Below are 14,576 nucleotides of genomic sequence, written 5' to 3' on the forward strand. Positions count from 1 at the left end.
TTTATTATTAATCTTTGTGATGAGTTTCACTTGCACCTATGGGATAGTTATTCTCCTGACTACCAAATTGAAAAAGGGGTGCCAAAACCTTGCACTTTGCTTCTCTGTATATACTGTAGTTACCGGTTATCCATTTTGATCCTTTATCATTTCCATAGCTTCCTTACCTTCCGCATCACACTTTCTCATACATTCATTTCCCCTATCCATCCAACTAATTCTGAGCTTATCAGGTCTACTCCCAGCTTTAAATTCATTCATATGAAGTACAGTATACCTTTTTCACTACTCTATCTGTATCCGTTCCCTATATATGACCTTACATTCTAAGAAGTATTCTCTTCCACCATTTTATCATAAGACTTGCTTATTACATATGTCATGAATCTATGTTTCTTATTCTGAACATTTATAAGAAACCCACACACATTCCTTAACTTTCACATTTCCACTGCCCTCACTTATGAGTTTTCATGCTCATGCTGAGTAATACTCAAATGTTGATGTGAACACTGACACATCTTCATGCAATTCTCTTCCAGTCAGCCACTACACTTAAAGCTCTATCTCGTATAAAGGCCTTCATAGCAGTAGTCTCTGATAATAAAATTATGTTTTCCATTTCCTTTACACACTTACCACTTACAGTATACATTACTGCATTATGGTACCTGAACTTTCACTCAATCAATTCTCTCTCCATTCACCAACATATCACACTAAGAGTCATCCACTCTAAATAGCCATTACATTACTCTACCCTACATTTACTTTCTGTCTCCTCTGCTAACACATATTTTACAAAATTCTGAATCATTCTGTAAACACCACCTTCACTATTAACACCCAGCACAGCATCATCTGCATACAATGTGAACATATCTTGAAAGTACTTTCCATGAAATGCATTACTGTACTTTCAAATGATCTTGATGGTAAAGGTGCATGAAAATTCATTGCAATATTAGGATCCTAAACTTAGATTTTCTTTTTTTAAATAACAAATGAGTTCTGGCAGATGTGTATAATAATGTGTGCCACACAGTACAGCACTGCCAATGATGGTCTATTTCACATTTCTCTTTGAATATTATTGTACATTGGTGTAAAAATTTTTAGCATAGTAATACCCTACAAACACTGTATTTCAGACAATAATGGACATACAGTAAAAAAAAAAAAAATGCAGCATGTGAGTCAGGCACAATTCAGAGCACACACACACACACACACACACACACACACACACACACACAAAAGCTTCAATCATCCCAGAAGACATACTGGTGACTTAAAACTTATACAGGTTATACCTTCAATGGCTCTGAGGACAGCATGGAGTGTGGTGGTAATGGTGTTGACGAGGGTGTTGTAGCGACTCATCTCCTGCACTAGAACTGTGTTGAGACTCTGCTCTCTCTTAGTGGGGTACTTGGCCAGAGCGGCATCCACGTGGAACACTGGGGGGATGCGGCCAAGGATTTCCTCACACGTTCTTCCCACTGCCTCACCCTCGCTGCCACCACCATCACCAGATGACAATGAAGCTGCCTGTAGTTACCAGTAACAGATACAATTGCATTAGCAGGGAAATTTATATAACTTTTTACATGTGCCTCTGTATATAATATAATCTCTTAACCTCTCTTTTTTGTTACTGCACAGAGATACTTGAACTTTCTCACCAATTAATGTCTCTCTACATTCATCAGCACATCACACTGAGAGTTAACTTATTTTATAACAATCATTTGCTTTACTTGTATCTAAATTTATTTCCAAAACACAATACTCACAGACATTCACAAAAGTTCTTCACCAGTCTGCAAAGCTCCTGTTCATTATTAACATGTAACACAGCATAATCTGCAAGCATCATATTCAAGATTCGCCACTCCTCACCATCAATAATACCAGAATGATAAGTCAAGTCTACTAGTGACAGAGCTGCACTCTTTTCTACATTTCCTGGGCATTCACCTGGGTGAGAAGGACAGCAGCAAAAAGTTTATTGGTCTCTGCCTGATCTTTGTTGATGCTAGCATTGCTGTTCATGCCAAACACGTGGGGCGGTGCATCACGGGGCAGCTCTGAGATGTGCTCCAAAAACTGGTTATAGTCACCATCTTCAGGGGTGGTGTACACTCCTGAAAGTTGGAGAAAACTACTGTAAGTGTTGCATACATGTATCTTTAGAACCTCATTTACAAAATTTGTTGTGTTTAAGGTGTGCAAAAGATTGCCTGTTTATTCATTAATCTTTATGCACACCTCACAACCAGATGAGTGAACATGAATGTGAAAAGGCACATACAAAAAAAAATCTGATAATGACAAACTGCAGAGATGTGTGCATCCTGAAAACTTAAAATCCTTGATAAATAGCCTACTGTACAATCAAATACTTTGTGAGATCACTACTAAGGAGGAGAATAATCCCTGGGAAATAATCAACACAATCCCAACATCAACTGAAAATTAACAAAGATTAAGCATTAATTTTCAACATCAATGAAATTCTAAGGCAAGATGTGATGATGAATGCTATATGAAAAACCATAACACTGGCTCAAATTTCATGCAGATAACTGAGGGCTCAAGACATAGGGTAATCTAATAATATTCCAAGCCACTGCTAACTAGCATCATGTTACCGCTGCAACACCAAGAGGAAGAAAAACACATCACCATACTGAAAAAGATTAGAAAATTTAGTGATCATTATATACTTAAATGACAAAAAGCAGTGTATCTACGAGGTCTCCGTAACCTGGATAATATCATCTAGTGGTATGTTTTACGAGATGTAGTGTTACTGAAGGAATTAACCCCTTGGGGTTGGGCATTGTTTATAAAATCAACAGTCAGGAGTGGTCATTTTTTGCAAAAAATGGGTGATTTTTCAAAAACCACTCCTATGTTAAACTACTAAACCTATCATAAAAACTTTATACCCAGCAAAGTACAACTCTTCAGCTTTAAAATGAGTTGGTGTTCCAATGTCCTATGATTATTTATTGTAGAGCAGTGGCTGAGAACATAAGGGCGTCTTAACATTCTGGAGTGGGGACTGACGTCCCCATGACACACGTTCCAGAAGAGGGACCGACCGTTAGGGGTTAAGAAAGCTTAAGGTATCCGAGGCTAAATTTCCCCATTTTCATCTTGGCTTTCTGTGTGAAAATGAACCATAGCTTAATCATCCACTGACAACTTACCTATTTTACTCAGACACCATACAATTTAAAAACACCACTGGAAAACCTACTGGTATCTGAGAGAATCAGTTTCTAAGTCCTTGGCCCAAGGTAGTCTCTCTTAAGTTGAATAAAACTGTCTGGCAGAAGCATGAACAAGGAAAATGTCATCATCAGTGTGAAGAAGTTAACCCAGCTTGTAATGTCTTTTTTGTTTTATTACTGCCATTTCCTGACAAATTTACCTGGCTTAGGAGAGTTTTTGAACTGCAAGAGTCAGATACAATATTAATAATTTCCCTAGGATAAAAATAATCCTTTCTTAAGTTGAATAAAATCATTTGGTAGCCACCAATAAACAAATAAATATATGCATAAATCAATAAATAGAGATAAATAAACATACAAATACATGTATAAATAAAGTGTCACCCATATTTAAGTGGTTAATAACTCTGAGGTATACCTAAATGGTCGAAGGAATGTGGATTGCCCTCAACAACAGTGGGGTTGTAGAAACTGCGTAGGATAGTACTCAGTGTGCGGCGGTCCCTCTCGTCCGTCACCTTACCACCGTAGTTGCACTCAGCTGTCAGGTACTGCAGTGCCTCCCATGGGATCTCCTACAGGGGAAGGGAGGAGGGAACAGCACAGAGGGGCGGAGGAGGAAGACAAGAAGGAAGAATGAAGGGAAAAGTGAGAGGCAGGTGGGGGAGAGGGAAAGGAGGAGTGGTGGGAGAGGAAAATGGGAAAAAATATGAAAGAATAAAAGGGACAAGAAAGGTCAAAAAGGAAGGAGTAAAGAGCCAAGCAGCAAAGGAAGACAGAATGAAATGGGGAAAGAAGGAGAGTGACATGGGGAGGGAAGGAAGAAAAAGCAATGCAGTTAATGAAAATGAGAGCATGAGGCAGCGAATAAAAGAATAATGAACAAAAGATGAAGTATTTAAGGAGATATGGTAAGAAATGGTGGGGGGAAATGAATGATAAAGAATGGAGAAATGGAGGGCAGAATGGAGGATAAACACATACGTGGCCAAAATGTAAAGAACATAGAAGAGCAATATGTTGAACAAAATTAAAGGATTATTGAGACAGAAAGGAGATATGTGAAGAAAATGAAGAAGAAAATTATAAAGAAAGATATAATGTAGAAATAATTGAAAAGAGATTTATGGATACAAAAGTTATATGGAGAAAATAATGAAGAAAGGTTAAACAAAGAATAAAGGAAGGAAGGGATGAAGAAAGCCAAGAGAAAGAGGATGAAAAGGAAAGAAGTGATGTTTACATATTATGAAGAGAAATACAAATGGTAAGATTGGATTTATAGGTATGAAAAGGGTGTCAGAGAGTGGAATAAGAAAACAAGAATTGTTCACAGAAGAGAAAAGATGCAGAAGAGACAAATGGGAAGATAAAAACAATATATTAAACCATGCTGCAGAACTGTCAATCCACTTCCCACTTAGCACTCTACTTTATAAGCTGATTACTTAAGTGACACCTTAATTACACTGCAAGATTTAAGGAAAAGTTTGTCCAAGTGATTATCAAAGTAAAAACACAATGAGTAACTTTACTGTATAAAACGTCAGAATAAGGTGGACATTGGATTAAGAATATGTAAGGTGGACAGCAAAAGTGAAGAGTAGGTGAAACAGTGGGCTACGTGGACCAGCTCCTGCACTCACAAAATACTGCACTGTATCAGGACATCTAATGGAACAAAATAATGGTAGCGGGTGGTACTATTAACAGTAAATTCTGGTGTACCTCCCACCTCCATTTTCAAGTCATCAATTACCTTCAGATCTTCACAAGAACAAAATCATAACTGTTCCCTATTCGATGTCCTGAAATCAGTACAGCTTCTGAGCAGTATTATCAAAATAAACTCTGAGTACCAAAATCTGGTCCAGCCTGGCAACTGTACCATATTTTTTCCACATCAAAAACTTATAATGAATAGTTACACCTTCCAATGAAGAATCTATGGTGAAGTGCCACATACTGCTATATTTTACCATACTTATACAGTACATCCCCCTAGTACGCGCCTATATGGGCGGCAGAGGACATTGCATACTAGGAATTTGCGTACTGTGAATACATAAACTTATGGTAAAAATTACATATGGGCGGCACCCACCTTCATGGGCAGTCCTTGAGATGCCTTTCAGACCTAAGTATTGTACTATACAGGGAAACTATCTAAGATATATTACCTAAGATAATGTAAACCTACAAGATTATGGCTTTACTAGGTAAATCATTGGTGGTAGGTGGTGGCGACCATCATCCACTCACTTGATGTAGTGCTGCCTACTTCTTCCTTAGTCTTTATCATTCTTTTTCTGTGCCTGCTCTCCTCTCTTCCTACCCATCTTTCCTGTCACTTCTTATTGCTCCTCTTTCCTTTACAGGTGGCTTTACATTGAGTGACAAGCCAAATGGTTTCCTGTAAGCCAAGGAACCATTTACAACACTGGGTGGTAACCATATAACCAACCCATACGTGTTCCCTGCGTGTCAACAAGTGGGTTGGTGGAGGGTTAGTGCCTCTCCCTGTAAAACAAATAACTCAAAGTCGAATGGCCACTCTTTACGGGATTATGGCATCTGGCAATTGATAGATAGATAGATGGATAGATAAACCTTTACCTGTTATTGCTTCTTAGGGGGGCAGTGTCGTGTACTCGGGTTAACCCCGGATTTGGGCCACTCTTCACTGCCTGTCTCGCTTACAAGGAGTTCAATTCGCGTACTAATAAAAAATACACTAAAAAAATTATATAAAAAAATAGGTCCTCGCGTACAAGGGGGATCACGTACTCGGAACTCGCGTACTGTGGGGATGTACTGTATACAGTATGTCTTTTGCAAATACTGTACTGCACAGAAAGGTTTATATACCTTATTTCCTGCAATTGCATATGACAGAATATCAGGAAAAACATACATACACATACAGTAAAATCTTGAAATTGGTATTAAAAAAACAGACAAGTAATTGTCTAAAATACTGTACATGCAAAATAAAAATTTAGTATGTCTGCAATCAATGGATAACTAAATCAATATTTGAAATACAAGAAATACATTCAGTGTTATGATGTGTGACTGTCTTGGGAGTGTCTTCTTGCAATAAATAAAAGAAACATTGTGTAGAAATGAATGTATACTCTACTGGAATATAATGCATCAAGCACAATGATACTATGGAGAGAATCAATAACCAATCTTCACAGAGAAGTAGAGAAAAGCAAAGAATGCATGTATAGTATGTCACATCAAGTATCATGAATGACAACTTCCTAGCCTAAAAAAAATTGCTGTTTTCAAGAACAGTACGAAACTACAGGTACTGTACTTGGAAAATTTATCTTTGGAGCAGCTCTGTGTATGGTATACACAGCTATAATATTACTAATAAAAAATGGAAGAGAAAATAATAATCTAAAGGCTACTTATTAGTATTTTGTGCTTCAGTCAGCCTCTCAAACATGCTGGCTTGCACACCGTAGGTTGGTGTCCAGTATAATGCACCAATGAGTATACACACAAAGACTTGGACTCTGTTCAGTAACATCCCAAGTGTAAATATAGACAAGGTACCGGTATGTCAAATATAACCAGAACAAATAGTTGCTCACCATAATGATGCAAGGATCCATTTGAAGGTGATGAGAAAAAATTGTGTATTATGTGCTCTTAGTTCACAGGAACTACAGTATAATATTTTGGATGTATCTGACCACCAGTTATATTCTGCGTCTTGTAAACTGCTAAATTTAAACATAGTCAATGGCTGACTTCAAAGTAATTTAATAATATACCATATTAACATTAATTTCAAACTTTACATTATGTTAAGTAACTTTACTCTGTGCAGGTTTGATTGAACTGGATAACTTTGCTCATGACTGAAGAATTATTTACAGTATGACTCCTCCACTTCCATCTAAACTTATCGATCTTAAATGTTAAACTGGCAACAGATTGGTTCCTAAATTTGTTCTGTATATTTGTAATTCTGGTAGGATTGGATGATGGATGTATGGATGGATGATAATCAGTAACTTGATGACTTACATACCATAATTTTTCTGACATAATGATCCCAACCTCCACCCCTGAATATAAGTGACATTGGAAATGACATCCAGTTAATGGAAAGAGAAGTGCAATAAATTAACCCCATATTCACCATAACAGACAAGTTTCTGCACTTCCCTATTTCAGTTTGTAGGATGACTTGGAGGCTAACTATCTAAACCAAAGTAACCAAGGACAGGGCAGCAAACTTGCCACAGTCCAGTGACACTTTAAAATTTCAGGGAAACTGGAACCTGAATCAAATTATCTCTAGTGATTCCTTGTTCATCAGCTAATTCTAAGGCCTCATTCAAGAGAATAAACAGAGCCAAAAACAAACCACTTGCAACTGGTTGGCTAGTCCGAGTCTATATCTGGATACAAAAAGGGAGTGGGGAGGAGATAAGAAGCACACCTACCAAGAGAAAGGTAGAACATGCCCAAAGTCCCAGAGTGAGAGAGCTAACACATTCAAATAAAACAAAGCACAAATGAGGGGAAGTATGATCAAGATCCATTAGTGAAAGCAGAAAGGTGCAACATCAACAACCCTGCCCTGAGACTTTGAACCATATTCTTGTTGGCTTAGAAGAATCAGTAACGATTCTTCCTTCACATTACAGTACTTTGCATGTTACAATTTACCAGCACATATTCTCTTGCATGTTCTTTCTTATTTTGATGTTGACAAAGTTCCAAAACTACAGCTTTTGATTGAAAGAGAAGCATAACATTACAAAAATCTAGACAGCAAAAGAAGAGAATACAGTGGGGAAATGGAGGAGATACCCAGAGAAACAAATAAAAACCGGCCAACAGAAACAAGCTACAAAGTTGGAGGAAAGCCTATTTAGTCTATTTACCTATATCCAGGTTCCTTAATCCAGGAAGGGATGGCCACAAATGAATTGCCTCCATATCACCAAGCCCTCCACCATCAAGTTGCCCTCTCTCCAACTAACACTACCCTCATCCATCTACCTTCCCACCCTGCTCAAACAAACCCCTCACCTAACCAAATGCAATGCTGGATGTGTCCAGTAATCCACCTGCACCAAGGCCAATCCATGACTGCCTCAAACATACTTACCCCATCAATTCCCTATCAATACTAAGATTTATTTTTAAAAAGGGACAAAGACAGAACAGTGTAGGACCATTCTTAAAACCCAACACATTACTTCACAAAATATTGCCTCTTCATTTGGTTACAATCAATATCAATTTTCTTACTCCTAGCTCAAAGACAGTAGCTAATATTGTACAATTATACACACACACACACACATCAACAAAATAAAAATAAAATTTGTGTGTGTGTGTGTGTGTGTGTGTGTGTGTGTGTATTTACCTATTTGTATTTACCTATTTGCAGTATACAGGAATTGAGCAATGCTCGTATTGTCATGTCTCCATATCCACATTTATCAAATCTACTTTTACACACATGAATGTTTTTCTCCTGCACCACCTCTTCATCTAAGTCGTTCCAAATATCTATGTATTTACTTAATATACCTAATTGTGATATACACAAAATGTGCTATAATCGTGGGTTTCCGTCGCTATTTCTCAGTAAGTCAAATTTAGCTTTAAACTTGTTTAAGTTTTTAGACTAGATGATCTCTTTGTCCAGGCTATTCCATAAGTCTATACTTCTATAAGGAAAGCTACATTTCTTGATATCCTTCAAGCAGCTTGACTTCTTCAATTTCATTCCGTGTCTTCTTGATGCTCTCTTATCCCATAAAAACAGATCTTCTCAGTCAATTTTATTTACTCCTATCATGGTCCTGAACACTTCAATCATGTCTCCCCTCTTTCTCCTATCCTCTAAGGAAGGAAAATCCATCTTTTCCAGCCTCTCTCTGTATGACAGATCTGCCAGACTGGGGACCATCTTGGTTGCTGTTCTTTGTATTCTCTGTCTTGTTAATATCTTTCTTTTTGTGTGGGGACCACATTACCGCTGCATATTCTAACCTGGGGCGGATCATGGCCACTATCAATTTTTTCATCATCTCCTCATCCATATAATGAAATGCTATCCTTATGTTAGTCAAGAGTTTATATGTCTCTCTAACTATCTTGTTAATGTGTTTTTCAGGTGACAAACTATCTTGGACCAATACTCCCAAATCTTTCTCTTCTCTCATTTTTGTGATTAATTCATTACCCAACAAATAATTCACTGATGGCCTCCTGGTACTTTTACCCATTTCCAATATTTTACATTTCTTTACATTAAATTTCATTTTCCACATTCGGCTCCAATCATGTATCCTATCCAGATCCTCCTGCAGCATTTTACAATCCTCCTCAACCTCTACCTTTCTCAAGATCTTTACATCATCAGCGAACAGACTTGCATAACTGTTCACTCCATCTACCATATTCATTCATTCATTCATTGCCAGACGCCATGTATCCCAAACGGGGTGGCCAAGGGCTTAGAGTTAATTGTTTTACAGGGAGGGGCACCAATCCTCCACCAACCCCACTTGACACGTAGGGAGAACGTTATGCCAACAGCATCTGGTGTTCCCAGGCTGTCACCCATCCAAGTACTAACCAAACCCAACGTTAATCATTTACGTAAATCAGGAACATTATTGCCGCCAACACTGAGCCTTGAGGGACTCCACTTGTTACTTCCCTCAATCCAGACATCCTGTCCTTTATTACCCTCCTCATTTGTCTGTCTCTCAAAAAGTCTCTCAACCATTCCAGGAGTTTTCCTTTCAGTCCTATATACTCTAGTTTCCACATTAGTCTCTTATGAGGTACCTTCTCAAAGGCCTTCTCTAAGTCTAAGTACACACAATCCACCCAACCATCTCCTTCCTGTACCACATCAATTGCTCTTGAGTAAAAGTTCAACAAGTTGGAAACACATGATCTTCCACTTCTAAATCCAAACTGACATTTAGCCAAAATATTCATCTCTTCCATATATTTTATCCATCTGTCTTTCAGGATTCTCTCACACAATTTTGCGACCATGCTGGTTAGAGACAGTGCTCTATAATTCAGAGGTTCTTCCTTGTTTCCTCCCTTATAAATTGGTACCACATTTGCCCTCTTCCATTCTTGTGGCACTTTCCCCTCTTCCAGAGAACATACGATTAAACTGAATTTTATCTGCCAGTTGTTCTCTGCATTCCTTCAGTACCCAATTAGAAAGTCCATCAGGTCCTGGGGCTTTCCTTACATCTTGAGTTTCCAGTAATTTATACACTTCCTGTACCTCCACTTTTAAATCTTCTATCACTGGTACATTTCTAATCACTCCCTCCCCTTCCACAAACTCTTTTTCATTAGTGAAAACCGATTGGAAACATTTGTTCATTATTTCAGCTTGCACTGCTGCATCTTTATAGACCTCTCCTTTTACTTTCAGTTTGGTGATTCCTTCCTTTTGTTTCAGTTTGCCATTAACAAATCTATAAAACAGTTTGGGTTCATCCTTGCATTTGTCTATTATACCTTTTTCAAAATTCCTTTCTTCTTCTCTTTGTATTCTTGTGTATTCATTTCTAGTTCTTTTATATTCTTCCCTTGTTCTGTTGTTAGCTCTCTTTCTTCACTTGTTCCACGCCTTATCTCTCTCTTTTTTTGCTATCATACACCTTCTATTAAACCACTCCTTTTTCCTGTTTTCTTTCCCTCTTACTCTTGGTACAAATTTTTCCACTCCCAAATCATAGAGGTCTAAAAAGATATCCCATTTCCTCTGTTTCTCTCTTGTTTCTCTGAATTTTCTCCAATCCACATTTTCAAAAAATTTTCTCAATCCTGTAAAATTTGCTTTCCCAAAGTTGTATCTTCCCTGCCTATGAAGCTCGTGTCTTGGCTCAACATTCCCTATTATCATCTGGAACTCAATGACCACATGATCACTTTTTCCTATAGGACAGAAATATTTCAATGATTCTACTGTATTACATCGGGTTCTTTGGTAAACAGTAAGTCTAACCTTGCTGTCCTCACCTCAGAATCATGTCTCTTCTTTGATCCATTGAATCATCACATTATTCATTATTATATTTAATAATATAGTGCCCCACGAATCTTTGCTGCCTCCTGAGTCCCATTCCTCCCAGTTCACTTCTTTACAATTAAAGTCATCCACCAAAGTTATATTGTTGCTATTCTCAGTTATTTTTTGTAAACAACTAGCCATATCTGTCAACATCTCCTGGTATTCATCATCATTCCATGCTCTTGTCTTAGGGGGAACATACTGTACACTACCGCCATATCTCTCATGCCATTCTCTCCAGTTTCTAGTTAAATATTTATCACTTCTGCCCTGCCTTCTCCCATTTCAACGGTATCTACATTTATGTTGTTCTTCACTGCTATCATCACTCCTCCTAACGTTTTTTCTTTTCTGTCTCTTCTCCACAGTTTGTATTTACCATCTCCCAAATGACCATCAATATCTTCTCTTAACTTGGTCTCTACAAAGCACATGACATTAGGTTCATGTTCTGTCAAGAAATTGTTAATTTCAAGTCTTGCCAATATTAAACCATCAACATTAGTATACTGTATACCACCTTCAAATTATTTTTGATGTTTATTATACTCTCTTCTCTCCTTCTCTCCATCGGTACCACTTCCTAAATTTCTGATCTTTCATAGCCATCCCCCTTAGTTTCCTTCACTTCTATTTCCTCACATACCACTTCCTTACTTTCATATCCATCACTCTCCAAAAAAAAGTTTTACATTCTTCCTCTGTCTTCTTATCATTTTTTTCCTTTACTTGTTCCTTCAATGATTTTAAAACTTTTCTTTCTTCTTCATTCAAATCTTTTCTTATCATAATATTTTGAATCCCTGCCTCTTTGCTTAGTTTCTAGGTCACTTTAAGTACTGTATATCATTTACTACACTTTCTGATGACAACTTGACTCTCATTGGTCTTGTTTCCCCTTTCTTATAAGGCCCTATCCTCCTTACTTCCTCAATTTCTTTTTCCCACTTGCCTCCTTTAGGATCAATCTTGCCTCATATTCTTCTCACCAGGTTCGTGTCTCTCTCAAGTCTCACGGATCTAACCTTTTCTTCCTCCTCCTTGTTTCCAAATATTACCACACATCTGTTCCTTTCTACAGTTTCTCTCAATTTTTCTCTTTTTTCTTCAGTATTTTCACTACATTTTCTTCCATTTTTTTCTTGTTCATTTCCCTTTCTTCCTGGATGATTTCCCTTAAGCTGACCACTACTTTCTGTTCTTCTTCTACATGTGCCCACTTTGCCTTATGCTCTTCTAATACACTACTCCCCTTCTCCATTTTACTGCTACTCTCTTCTAGTTTTCTCCTCAATTCAATATTTTCACGCTTCAAATTACTGATCTCCTCATTCGCCATCTCACTGGACTGGATCAGACTCTGTATACATAGTAATCTCAGTATTTCCAGACATGTCCTTTAACACTAGATTCTCCACTTTCTTTTCAGGTTCACTAATCCTCATAATCAATGTTTTAACCAGATCCATGACATTAGTATTACTATCAAATCCTGGAAATTCGAGTCTCTCAATGTTTACATTATCGGCCATGTTTGAGATTGGTTACAGTATCAAAAACAGCTGTTACCAAAAGTGTGTGTGTGTGTGTGTATATATGACATGGTGTACAATAACTCTGTGCCAGTACTGTATCAGGATGTTTGTTACTCATCATCATAGTGTATAATATTTCTCTACTTAGCATATGCACACTCTGTAAATATCCATGCATTTGATTGTGTCACATTAATAAACTTTGTATCAACAGTTCTGGTCCACTCTTACTCCCTACATTTCATGTTACTTATACAGTGATCCTCCACCCCAGCCACTCACCACATATGAGTCAAGGAGGTTGCGCAGCTGCTGGGCAGAGATCCTAAGGTCAGTGTCGGAGAAGGAGTATGGCACATTCCAGCCAAGGGGCCCAAAGAGGCGACGCTCTTGCACAACAGCGTGGAAGAAGCACAGCGAGTACACCAGTCGCCGGAACCTTTTGGACGAGCCTTCACCAAATAGGAAGTCTGGCTCAGAGAGAGGGTCAGCCAGGTACAGCCTGAGGGAAATTGGGGTATAATATACTGTATTAGCTGCTATATTTTCATTATTTTATTATTATGAAATGAAAGACTTATTAATTACAGAATTAACTGCATAAATGCAAGAGAGAGATTTGAGGAGGCTGTATACTGAACTAAAGTCTAAATGTGTCAGAAGATGCCACATACAGTCAATGCAGCCATGTTTTGTTACAGTATGACAAGAGCTAAGTCAACTCTTCCATTCAGATCAGTAATAAAAAAATATATAAATATCATCATCATCATCCAGCCTATTTTTCTCAGTTGCATGAAGAGCGTGGAAAATATAAATATACAAGCAAAACTTAATGAAACAAACAATGAATAAAAAAAATACATATTTGGGTGATGAAATGGAAACCCAAATCAACAATTTCCACAGCAATTTTGTATGATGAAGCAGTGTCTGTACTACATCTTACCTTTTGAGATTGGCTCGTAATCCCTTGGGTGGCTCTGTAACCATCTTGATGCTGGACTGCAGGACAGACACTGGAAAATGAGCTGAGGGGTAGCTGGTCAGCCACAGCCGGAAGTCAGAGTGTGTGGTCTCTGGATTGAGGTCCTCACACAGCTAAAAGAGATAAAAAAAATTAATACCAGTTAGGAGAAAAAAATAAGTCATCATCCTGCCTTTCTTTCACTATACCAAAAGAAGGGATGAAGTAGGATCTTGACGTAGGGGTAAGAAAGTACAAGTCCAGAAACAACGGTATGAGAAAATGTAAATGAGAGACAACAATCAACAGTATCCCTTACCCTCCCACGAAAAAGTGTTGGGTGAATGCAGAAATTAATTATACCATATGCTAATAACATATCAACATGTGGCAATCTAATGTAAGAAACAGTGTGGAGAACTATTATTTGTGGCCAGTGTGATGCAGACTTAAACCACAGCAAACTTGAGCTACTTAGTTTTTGCAGTTTTATTCTGGTCATTTAAGAGTACCTTACCTCAGTGGCTGCAGAGTACTTTACCTGAATGACTGCATCTTGAGACATACCAGGCATTCTCATAATGTGAGTACAAAGGTGAGGTATTCTGCCACTACAACTCACTGCTCTCATAGGTAACCAGAAATCTTCATGCAACGCTAGAATTTAATAAAAAAATTATATGGTATAATTTAATGCTGTTTCAGTCAGTAAGTTTTGGACATCATACAAGCCACCA

At 37.8% G+C, this 14,576-nt stretch overlaps 1 protein-coding gene across 1 annotated transcript in view; it reads right to left on the bottom strand.

Annotated features, from left to right (window-relative positions):
- Positions 1–14,576, bottom strand: part of Dhc36C (Dynein heavy chain at 36C) — a 111,414-nt gene that overhangs the window by 3,276 nt on the left and 93,562 nt on the right. Inside the window, exons 73-77 of the mRNA XM_080286419.1 lie at positions 13,822–13,973; positions 13,155–13,374; positions 3,664–3,820; positions 1,981–2,147; positions 1,314–1,551 (exon numbers count right to left, since the gene is read on the bottom strand). Coding sequence (XP_080142545.1) covers positions 1,314–1,551; positions 1,981–2,147; positions 3,664–3,820; positions 13,155–13,374; positions 13,822–13,973 — 934 coding nt within the window. The remainder of the gene's footprint in view (positions 1–1,313; positions 1,552–1,980; positions 2,148–3,663; positions 3,821–13,154; positions 13,375–13,821; positions 13,974–14,576) is intronic.

This window comes from Coenobita brevimanus, chromosome 111 (genome assembly GCF_032717465.1).
Source record: "Coenobita brevimanus isolate Jiangsu-jjx chromosome 111, ASM3271746v2, whole genome shotgun sequence".
NCBI lineage: Eukaryota > Metazoa > Arthropoda > Malacostraca > Decapoda > Coenobitidae > Coenobita > Coenobita brevimanus.